Consider the following 11,206-nt stretch of genomic DNA (forward strand, 5'->3'; position numbering starts at 1 on the left):
CTTCGTATATTTTACTAGCGCATATAATTTTTTGCAACACTAGCTAAATGTGTAATTTGCCCCAAATAGAAAATGCAAATTAAAAAGGACCAATAAAATTAAATAGATTTAAAAAATTAAAAGGACCAAACTAACCCCTTATGAATTAAAAAAAAATTCTAAAAATAAATAAAGCACACATATTTTAACCTCTATATAATAATTCCCCATATTATTAATACCTACATAACTTCTAAACCAAACGACCCTTAAGACACTCCATCTTTTTAGCTTCTTCTTCTTCATCACCTCTCCCATTCATCCCCTTACGTAAACCATAATGCAAACTTGTATTAAAATTCTCTCTTTGTGTCGTCCAATCTAAGTTTACTCCACACCAAGTAGCAAAACAATATGATAGCAATATCATTAGAGTGACTAGTTAGATATAATTAGAATGATGGGATCAGATTCCGAAAATAATAAACCAAGAAATCTCTTTCATAGAAGAGTTCTTAAATCTTACCATAAAAGACAGCAAATACAACGTATGACTACTTCTTCTGAAGAAGAAAATGGTTGTTTTGTTCCACAAAAACGGTTTCGTGTTAAGGATGTGGGAGCGGAGGTATCAAAAAATGACAACAAAAGTAGTACTTCATCAAGTTCCAAGAGTATTATTGCAGGAGCCACGTCATCTCAAATATCAAGCCAAGAATTGAAATATGGTTTTATATCAATTTTAGGGAGAAGAAGAGTATTAGAAGATGCTATAACTGTGGCGTCTCGAGTTGCTAATAATGAGTTTGTTCTTTTTGCTGCATATGATGGACATGGAGGTAATAGGGTTTCACATGCATGTCGTGATCATTTGCATTATATTATTGAGGAGGAAATATTAGAGAGAAAAGGAAGTAATAATAATAGTAGTATGGATTGGGAGAAGGTGATGATAAAATGTTTTTCAAAAATGGATGATGAAGTTATAAGAGAATGGGATGAGGAAGAGGTGAATGAGGAGGGTGGGTATGATGACGTGGCAAGGACAGTCGGGTCGGCGGCGGCGGTGGTGGTGGTAGGGAAAGGAGAGGTGGTGGTGGCTAATTGTGGTGATTGTAGGGTTGTACTTTGTAACCGTGGTGTTGTTATACCTTTGTCCAATGACCATAAGGTCAGTACTTACCTAATTTTTTCTGTCAACTTGTTCATATTGTCGGTCTTAAGTTCGAATAAAAAATGAGAATTGCATTAGGCTGATAAGAAATTAAATAAATTATGATAAATCCTCGTCCTGAAGGAAGCGATGACTCTAATTTGTTTGAGACTGAGGCATAATTATTCTGTACATGAGTTCTTGATTTGTGCCATTTTTTTTTGTGTAGCCTGAAAGACCAGATGAGAAGAAAAGGGTAGAAGCTGCAGGGGGTAAGATTCTAAATTGTAATGGTAGTCGCGTCCAAGGAGTCCTTGCTACTTCAAGATCCATAGGTACGGTCCTTTTTCTATTTAAGTTTTTTTCTTCATTTCTTCCTAGAAATTTTTCATTTTGCTCCCTTAGTGGTTCGAACCCGCACTCTCAGACATGAGCGGAGCTAGGGTGGCAGAAGGGAATTCACTATAACTCGGCCGAGTTTTAGATGAATCCCTTCCGCCACCCTAGCTCCGCCCATGCTTGAGGGTGCGGGTTCAAGTCACATATATATATATATATATGACTTGAATCGCACGCTCAAGCACGGGCGGAGCTAGGGTAGCGGAAGGGGGTTCCCTTCGCCGTTCGCCATATATATATATAACTTGAACCCGCACTCAAGCGTGGGCCTCATGGGCGTGGGCCTCAAGCATGGGCGGAGCTAGGGTGGTGGAAAGGAATTCATATATATATATATATATATATATATATATATGTATGTGTGTGCGCGTGCGTGCTCTTTTATATTAGATATTGAATTTGAATTCTCTTGATGGAATTCCTGCTTCTATCATTGACCTAAGGGTTAGTGGTAAAGAGTGCTTTAACACTTGAGCAACCACTTTAAAATCATATCACCTCTTCTTCTTTTTTCTTTTCCCTCTCTCTTTCCTTTTATGTATCTATTCAACTTATATACGGTAACAATGTTATGAATCTTTACGCGATTAATATATATTTTAACGGATAAGTTGTTTTTCTTTTCCCGCTTGTTAATCAAATTTTTATGAAGGATTACCCATAAGTATTTTTGAGTTTAACCTATAAGATAATTACGGTAAAAAAGTATTTACATACTACCCTTAAGGTAATTATAGATAAATCTCTATTATAAAACACTAATGGATAATCTAGTAAATGTCACCAGTTAAAATTCAGTGGAAGTATGAAAAATCTTTATATATTTAATATCTTTATAACCTAAATCCATTATATTTTAGGTGATTTAGTAATGTGGAACTATAATTAGAAGTTGAACTCTTATTTGTAATACGATATTGGTATTAAATTTAGCTTTCTTATTATATATCCTTGCATCTCACATTTTGGTTACATAATTTCATTAAACAGGTGACCATTATCTTAAACCATTCGTGATACCAGAGCCAGAGGTGACAGTATACAAACGAGACGAATGGGATGAATTCCTAGTAATTGCGACAGATGGTTTATGGGATGTAGTTTCAAACGAGGTAACCTGCGAAGTGGTACGAAAATGTTTCGACGGACAAATTCGTCGAGGGTTACCAGGGAGAGACCGTGCGGCGGAAGCCGCCGCACTTTTGGCGGAGCTGGCCATTGCCAAAGGAAGCAAAGACAATATTAGTGTCATAGTAGTTGAGCTTGATAAATCTAGTGACATTAAAGTTTCGTGATTTCCCAAGTTTTATCTTGTTCAAAATTTTTCCACATGAGTGTGTTTTCTTGGGTGTTTAGTTTGAGAGGTTGAGTGACAAGTCCAATGTATAGTTAAAAGTGTTTTAGGTTGGTTGAGCCTTTGAGGGGGCATCATGAGACCAATCTTTAATGTATATGTACTAGAATCTTTGGGTTCGTCTCATATTGCAATAACATTTTGTTACTTAGCCTGAAAAGTTCTCTCAGGTGTCCACACCATATCCGATCAGTTTTTGAACAGAAAATACTTTTTTTGATGTTTAAAGGTATCGTCACGACAATTCATACATAACGTGAAAAGTTCATATCGATAGTATGGTAATATACATGAGTAAGAAATGAATAAAAGAGAATCTTGTCCTCAATACCAGTCAAGTATCAGAGTTGGTGTTTAGAGAGTTTCTAATAAGGCAAAAATACCAATGTGAACCATTCTATGAATGCAAGAATACAAAAAAGGGCAGCTCGATGCACTAAGCTCCGGCTATGCGCAGGTCCAAGGGAAGGTCAGACCACACGGGTCTATCGTATGTAGCTTTATCTCACATTTCTGCAAGAAGTTGTTTACACGGCTCGAACTTGTGATCTCCTAGTCACATGGCAGCAACTTTACCAATTACGCAAAGGCTCCCTTTCGAATGGAAGGATACAGAATGCAGAAAAATATAGTAAAGCTTACAACATCACAAACAAAAACCAAAGTTAAAAAGCAAAACTGATAGAAACCTTCAAGCTGCATTCAATTACAAAGGAAATGAAGACTTTAGATATAATATAGAGAAGCAAAACTTTCTTTACTTCTCAACCCCTTCACTCTTTTCTCTGTCATTTTTCTTTTCTCAATACTATGTATATAAAGTGGAGGAGAAAGAGGATGAGCACTTGTTTAAACTTGTCTCTTCACTCCTTTCTTCCTCCAACTTTTCCACCTTATTAACCTAAACCTTCATTACCTAAAGTCCTACTCAAACTGCAAACCAACCAGAAGTTGAAACTTACAGACAAACTTTCGAAAGAAAGAAAAAAAACCCAATAACGAAAAAGATAAAAAGATCCCCTTGAATGCGCCGTGTAGTATAGCACTATAGCTGCGTAGTATAGCACTATAGCTGCACAATTCTTACATTAAAACCCGAGAAAAATGTGTTTGCATTTCCACCTTCTTAACTTCTTGTTTTTCATTCAGTCTTTTAGACTAGAGTGTAGCTTGAAACTGAGACAATTGCAGGAGAAGCAGTGTGAATGTACACGAACTCGAGGCTTTTACCAGCTGGTAAAGAACTTTGCCAAGCTGGGAAGATGAACGAGTCACCGTACTTTGTAAGACCCCATAGAGGACCGTAGAGCTTGGATATTGCAAGCTTCAAGTTCTTAACTGTCTTCGCGGACTTGTTAGTAACTATTGCTGAGTATCTGTAGTAAGTCTTCCCATTCAGTGCCCATGAACTAGTTGCCCTTTGTTGAATAGCAACATGAGCATTAGCTGCAGATATATTTGTTTATTAGATTGGATAGAAAACAATCAAATATCAACATTGACACAAGAATAAGAAGTGAAAATACCTGGTACTGGAAGTACTCTTGGCCTTGGAGCTGGAGTTACTTTCCCCCTTGGCGCTGGTTTTGGAACTGGCTTTGGCGCAGGAACAACTGTAAGACGCATAGAAAAAAACTCAGCATAAAACTTTGAAGCTTACTATTAAATGACTCGTAGAAAGATTTTAACTACTACAACAACTACATCTCAATCTCAAACAAGTTGCATCAGGTTCATAGCAAGCACAAAACTAGTCAGAGGATGTTAATTCACTAAAAAAAATACCTGGTAGGAGCTGATTGTAACCACTATGACCAGCATGAAGTCTTGCCAACACGCCAATCAACGGAGCATTGTTGTAAGTGGCAGGCTCAGTTTGCTCATAGTTATCTCTTTCATCAGCAAAGTTGTCATAGGCATCAGGTCCACCAACAATGGCACCAGTGAGGAGATTAGGGTCGCTCGCCTTTCTGCTATACCAGGTTGCATATCCTCCACGACAGGTAACAAAAGTTGGATTAACCTTAATAGAAACAATGGAAGAACCTCTGTGGTGTACTTGTCTTGGGTAATTGCTTCCATATCCCACCATGTAACTTGTTGCTCTCGGATTATCTCCAAGAATGTAGTCCACCTAAAACATGCTCAAGAGTTAGTCAATTTAAATCCAATGATTTCAGGATCATAATTATCTGTCTAAATTAATATCTCTACCTGTGACTTGGCAAAAGAGAGGAGCTCATTTGGAGATACATAACCAGAAGAACACTTGAGGTATTTGCCAGCGGATGTTAAATAGTCAGAATAAACCGAGGCAAGGAATGAAGCACTAGTAACAAATTGCATATTGTTCCATCTCTGCCTGAAGATGAGACCACCAGGAGTTTTCTGTGCATTCCGGTTACCCTTTCCGAGGCACGAACACATGAAGTTCTCTGCTTTCTGTTGGTACCTCTCAAATACAAGTGTATTGTGACCAGCTTTCCCTGACATCAAGATCTGCCAACAGGTATACCAATTAGTTATTTGCCTATGAAACGACTAATGGGTCGTTTGTTTGAAGACAAGCTATGCTGGAATTAGTTATGCTGAGATTAGTTATCTTGGTATTATTTCTTATTGACTGTTGGATATGTTGTATTAATCCTAGGGTGTATCCCTCAATTCATGTTTATTTATGTTACTACAAACAACTCATTGTAAGGCAGAGAGGTTGTTTCCAGTAGACCCTCGGCTATGTTTATTAATGTTACTGTCGACTTGAAATTTGTAAACTCTTTTAACATAATTTTACCTGAGAAACAAGAGTTTGGACACCAGCATATTTGACATCCCAGCCAAATTCAGTCATGGACCAACCAGTTCCACCAAGTGCATCTCCATTCCTTCCTAAATAATTCATGTAAAATTGATTGTTTGATGCCTTGTACAACCATGCTGCTGCCCATAATAATTCATCCTGTAACAACAAGCATTCCACCAAAAAAAAGATTAAATTTTACAATTCATAAAGAAAACCATTTAAGTTATTACATTACAACAACAACAAAACCAGTGAAATCTCGTGCATCAGTCCATATCCCTACTTTATGAAGATATAGAGAGGCTGTTTCCGGTAAGTTATTATATTGACGACATAAAAAAGAGTAATTTAATTGGTTATTGCAAGTTATTAAACTATATTCAAGATTATCATATCTGGCTTGTTATACAGCATTACATGTTATTGTAGACAATGTACAAACTTAAAACACTTTAAAGACTAAAGTTGTAGGGTAGTTAATTAAAATTGTTACCTAATGACAAAGTTTAGAATTTACAGATACTAATAATAATTGAGTCTCAATCCCAAACTAGTTGATATAGGCTATATATATCCTTACTGCTTCGTTTAAATTCAACTTATGTCATTTAAATTCAACTTATGTCATCATCATACGAAATAAAATAAAAACGACATGAGACGAAAAAGAAAAGAATAAGATACTAGAATAACATACCGCGTATCCACTAACAGATCGGTAATATTTTTGGGCCACAGTAATGCTGCTATCATATTTGCCCCTATATTTGTCAGCAAATTCGAAGAGCTGAAAAAAAACAGTAACAAATTGTAAGTTTGAGCAGATAAAATGATGTAATACAATCAGAATAACAAGGGCATATTAGGAACTACGAAAAACTAATTGTTGGTAAAAGGAGTCGTGCTTCGTATGATAGTACGGTACAACTGCACCGACAGTCCACATCACGTGGCAAAAGCGATGTTTAAGGATCAAAAGATGTGGACGGTTAAGATTTGGCGAGTACATGAGATCACACGGTTACTAAAACACTACCCGTGATTAACGGCAAATCTGCTTCTTGTGGCCCCCACCACGATTCTTTATTTACGCCGAAAGATTTTGCTACCATTTACACCGGCAGCTAATGACCTAATGTTATTAATGCTCATTATTATTCAAGCTCCCAAAAATTTAATTATTTCACATTATTACAACCGTGAAAAATAAAAAAAACAAATAAGCGTATTATAAAGTTAATACTTATATTTTGTTTATGAAGAGAGTTTTGACATAACTGATAAAATTATTCTGACTCCAAGAGATCCCAGGTTCGAGCCGGGATGTTAATTGGCCAAAATTGGTGCTAGAAAAAACAATTACTAGTATGGCCCTTGACCTAACAACACCCAATGCACATGGGTCCTTTACCTTTTATAAAGGTTGGACAAGACCAACAATGTCGTAAGACCATATTTAGTGTACTAGTAAGGAAAGGAATAAATTATTTTACCTAAAAGTTTAGTATTTTGATAATATTATTAAGTTATATAAAAATAATTTCTATTATCAATAAATATTCATTTGTGATAGATTGATAGTGTGTAAATTTTTATTAATTTTCATCCTGTATTTGATATACGCTTTAGAAACTAATTAAATCAGGATTCGAATAAAAAAATCTCATATTCAATGATAAGTGTTTATTAATAAAATAATTTTATATTTAACGCTCGACCCCGAAATTTTGTATAAAATTTATTGTGGGCGATAGAGAAATGAATGAAAAGTAGCAATACGCCCCCACAACTAACCTACACCGACAAACAAGTAGACCTGACAAAAAAGCTGAGCTAAACGTAACTACCTAATTACTCGGGACCCTTAACTAACATGCGCCCTATTCCCAATATCTAACTAACATGCGCCACTATCTCAGTCCACAGTCCACACACTGAAGACCGAGCCACTTTTTAGCTTTTAACTAAAAACAAAGAAATCATTAGTACAGTTAATCATATAATTAATGAAATTTAATTAACCTGATGGGCGTGGTTAAGTAGCTCATTAGCATAGCCAGGGTTGTAGCGGCGGAAGACGATGGAAGCGGCGGCCATGGCGGCGGCAGTTTCTCCGGCAAGGTCCGAACCCGGGTGGTTCGGGTCAATTCTGTAAGCAGCTCTTGATGTCGTCATATCTTCTGGTCTTTGCCAACAGAAATGGTCTGTGTTTCCATCTCCTACCTAACAAAATCACAATCAATTCGTTAATCACCAAATACCAATTTTAAACTTAATTAGTTTCTTAAAACCCCAATTATTTACACAAAACAACATTCCATTTGGTTCAATTTATGTCTATTTTATTACTTATAAGACACTTCTATTCCATTGATAATGACATTAAGCACATGCCACTTAATTATAAAAACAAAAAAAATCAATACTTCAATTATCTGAGATAAAACTTGTAAGTGTCTACAAGGCAAACTGCAAATAGTGATAGTAAATACTTACTCACACCCGATATTAGTATTAAATCAAGCAATTTAAACATATAGTAATACATATAACTTAACCAAAATCGAGTACTAAACTTGTAAATATAAAAGTCATTTATTTCATATTTATTGAAATGTAACATCATATCAACAACAATAAACGCAGTGCAATTACACAAATGGAGTCGAGGAAGGTTAGTATATATATAGTCTTGCCCTTACCTCGTGAAGGTAAAAGCTGTTTCTTATAGACTTTCGCCTCAGGAAAAATAAAGTCACAGAATGTAACATCGGATATAGATAAAGTCATATATATCATATTCATTGGAATGTAACATCAGAACAACGATAATAATAATAGACGCGGTATAATCCCATAAGTAGGATCGAAGGAGGATAGTGTATAAGCAATTTTATTCTTAAAAAGAGAGGCTGGTTGTGATAGACTTTCGACTCAGGAAAAACAGAGTCACTGAATATAACATCAGATACAGATAAATTTTTACAGAAATAGTGAAAATGTATATTACCTCTCCATAAAGAACATAAGGTTCAGGATGAGCTTTGAGGAGATAATCAGTACCCCATTTAACAGCATCCATAGCATGACCAAGTTCACCACTAGCACCCATTTGCCTACCATATTCTAAAATACTCCATGACATCATTGTTATAGTAAATGCCATTGGCAAACCAAATTTCACATTATCTCCTGCATCATAGTACCCTCCCACCAAATCAATCTACACACAAAAAAATCCAAAAAATGTTAAACATTTTATCAAATGGAAATGCACCAAGAAAATATAAATTAGACCGGAAAAAAAAAGGCAGTAGGGTGCACTAAACTCCCGCTATGCGAGAGTCGGGAAAGAACCGGACCATAAGGGTCTATTGTATGCAAATTTAAACTGCATTTATGCAAGAAGCTGATTTCACAGCTCGAACTCATATGGTAGCAACTTTACATAAATTAGACAAAAAAAATTGAAAAAGAAATTACCCCACTAGCTTTTCCATCATTAAGACCAGAATTTCCTCTCCAATGAACTCTTTGGTTATGAGGAAGATAACCAGATCTTTGAGCTTCATAAAACAGAAAGCTCTTACTCAATGCTTCACCATAATTATGGCCAGCAAATGCTAAAGGAAGAACCCCAATTACTAAAAACAAACAACCCACAAAACTCTTCATTGTTACGCAGTCAACAAGTAATAAAGAGTGACCTAAAAAACTTAACTATGTAGATCTGTTTGTTGTGTACAAATGGTTGTGTGTTATAAGTATATATAAAATCAACAATGGCAACAATGTTGGTGTGTTTATCAGTTAAAAACTTTCTGATAAACTCACCAAAAAAGAGAGAAAAATAAAGGACTTAAAGAAGAGGGAAGTGTAGGGATTGGGAGGAAGAGGAAGAGCTTAAAGCAGTATATATGGTGGAGGGAAGAGAAGGTGCCAAAAATTCAGAAAATGTTAAGAGATTAATTAATGCGGTTTGTGTTTATTTTTTTAGTAATATTTTGGAAATTCAAAAAAATTAAAAATAATAATTAGGGGATGGAGAAAAAATGGTAGGAAAGAGGGGGTAGTGCCATGTGCTTTTGTTCGGCGCTTTTACAGTACAAAATTGAGCAGACAATTAGGGGGAGATTAAATTAGATTTGATTAAAACTTACTACTAAAAGGATGTAATGTTAATTGAGAGTTACCAAAAGGAGAAAGAAGAAAAAAGTGTGTTGTATGAAGTCAAAAGAGTCAAAAGAGTATGAGAAAATTGTCTGTACAGTGTTTTTGTGTTTCCCTTTCACACTGTTAATATAAGGAAGTAGTAGAAAATAGATTGGATAGTGATAATGCTATTTGATTTAGACTCACATTATTATAAGGTAATCCCAATTTCGATTTTTTATTTATTTAGTGTCCGGTATTCATATTTGGGTTTCACTAATTCGAATTCGTGTAGTGTAAAACTCATTCTCAGTAAGAGCAACTTGAGACCTTTGATTAAAATAAGATTTTATTCATCTCTCCACAAACCTTGATTGTCAAAATATCTAATATTATAATGTCTACCACTCTTTTATGGATTATTCTACATGTTTGATAGTCGAATTTACTGGTTCGATCAATTTGAATTCACATTTACAAATTATGTTATATGTGTAATGATCCGGCCGGTAGTTTCATGAGTAACCGCTCTGTTTACCATATTTCTGCTTCTTATTGCTTTGTTTATATGTATTATGTGTGTATCGGGTTAGTTGGCTCGGGTTCGGAGAGGTTTTGGTAAGGTTTAAGACACTTAGTCTCTTTTGAGTAAGCTTAAGTTAGAAAGTCAACCGGATATTGACTCATGTGAAAAAGGGATCGGATGTGAATTCCGATGGTTCGGATAGCTTCGGGAGGTGATTTGGGACTTAGGAGCGTGACCGGAATATATTTTGGAGGTCCGGAGTAGATTTAGGCTTGAATTGGCGAAATTGGAATTTTGGCGTTTTCCGGTTGATAGGTAAGATTTTGATATAGGGATCGGAATGGAATTGCGGAAGTTGGAGTAGGTTCGTTGTGTCATTTGTGATGTGTGTGCAAAATTTCGGGTCATTCGGACGAGGTTTGATAGACTTTTTGATCGAAAACGGAATTTGGAAGTTTTTGGGATTTTTAGGCTTGAATCCGATGTAAAATTGGTGTTTTGATGTTGTTTTGAGCGTTCCGAATATTGGAACAAGTTTGAATGAGGATATGGAATATGTTGGCATATTTGGTTGAAGTCCTGAGGCCTCGGGTGGTTGAACGGATCATTTCATGTTGGAGGAAATTGCAGAAAAACTGTTGTTGGTGTTACAGGTATTTGACCTTCGCGTTCGCGATGGATGTCCCGTGTTCGCGAAGGGTTAGGATGTGAGGCAGTGGAGTTGGCCTTCGCGTTCGCGAAGGGTTGAGGCCAGTGGCCATCGCGTTCGCGAGGGTTTAGCCGCATTCGCGTAGAGGAAAGGTGAGCAGCTGGGTCCAGGTCAATTTGTTCTTCGCATTC

The 11,206-nt window shown here is 36.1% G+C and overlaps 2 protein-coding genes across 2 annotated transcripts; one reads left to right on the forward strand and one right to left on the reverse strand.

Moving 5' to 3' along the window:
* The first annotated feature begins 219 nt into the window (after positions 1 to 219).
* On the forward strand, positions 220 to 3,022 carry LOC107797457 (protein phosphatase 2C 51-like). The gene is made up of 3 exons (XM_016620353.2): positions 220 to 1,150; positions 1,362 to 1,467; positions 2,522 to 3,022. Exons 1-3 carry the CDS (start codon positions 437 to 439, stop codon positions 2,824 to 2,826), a joined length of 1,125 nt encoding a protein of 374 aa, XP_016475839.1. The 5' UTR covers positions 220 to 436; the 3' UTR covers positions 2,827 to 3,022.
* A 528-nt stretch (positions 3,023 to 3,550) lies between these two features.
* On the reverse strand, positions 3,551 to 9,659 carry LOC107797464 (endoglucanase 6). The gene is made up of 9 exons (XM_016620361.2): positions 9,172 to 9,659; positions 8,699 to 8,911; positions 7,711 to 7,911; positions 6,386 to 6,475; positions 5,680 to 5,844; positions 5,100 to 5,384; positions 4,671 to 5,019; positions 4,412 to 4,498; positions 3,551 to 4,331 (listed from the first exon to the last, which is right to left on the reverse strand). Exons 1-9 carry the CDS (start codon positions 9,361 to 9,363, stop codon positions 4,039 to 4,041), a joined length of 1,875 nt encoding a protein of 624 aa, XP_016475847.1. The 5' UTR covers positions 9,364 to 9,659; the 3' UTR covers positions 3,551 to 4,038.
* Between the last annotated feature and the right edge of the window lie 1,547 nt (positions 9,660 to 11,206).

Source organism: Nicotiana tabacum, chromosome 1, assembly GCF_000715075.1.
Source record: "Nicotiana tabacum cultivar K326 chromosome 1, ASM71507v2, whole genome shotgun sequence".
Taxonomy (NCBI): Eukaryota; Viridiplantae; Streptophyta; class Magnoliopsida; order Solanales; family Solanaceae; genus Nicotiana; species Nicotiana tabacum.

What these genes read in the sequence shown, in the direction of transcription:
- LOC107797464 (XM_016620361.2), bottom strand. Translation starts at nt 9,363, where the DNA reads ATGAAGAGTTTTGTGGGTTGTTTGTTTTTAGTAATTGGGGTTCTTCCT. An exon ending in CTTATGTTCTTTATGGAGAG is followed by an intron (nt 7,912 to 8,698) that starts GTAATATACATT and finishes TGATTTTGTTAG; the next exon opens with GTAGGAGATGGAAACACAGA. An exon ending in TTACAATCAGCTCCTACCAG is followed by an intron (nt 4,499 to 4,670) that starts GTATTTTTTTTA and finishes TGCGTCTTACAG; the next exon opens with TTGTTCCTGCGCCAAAGCCA.
- LOC107797457 (XM_016620353.2), top strand. Translation starts at nt 437, where the DNA reads ATGATGGGATCAGATTCCGAAAATAATAAACCAAGAAATCTCTTTCAT. An exon ending in CTTTGTCCAATGACCATAAG is followed by an intron (nt 1,151 to 1,361) that starts GTCAGTACTTAC and finishes TTTTTTGTGTAG; the next exon opens with CCTGAAAGACCAGATGAGAA. An exon ending in TGCTACTTCAAGATCCATAG is followed by an intron (nt 1,468 to 2,521) that starts GTACGGTCCTTT and finishes TTCATTAAACAG; the next exon opens with GTGACCATTATCTTAAACCA.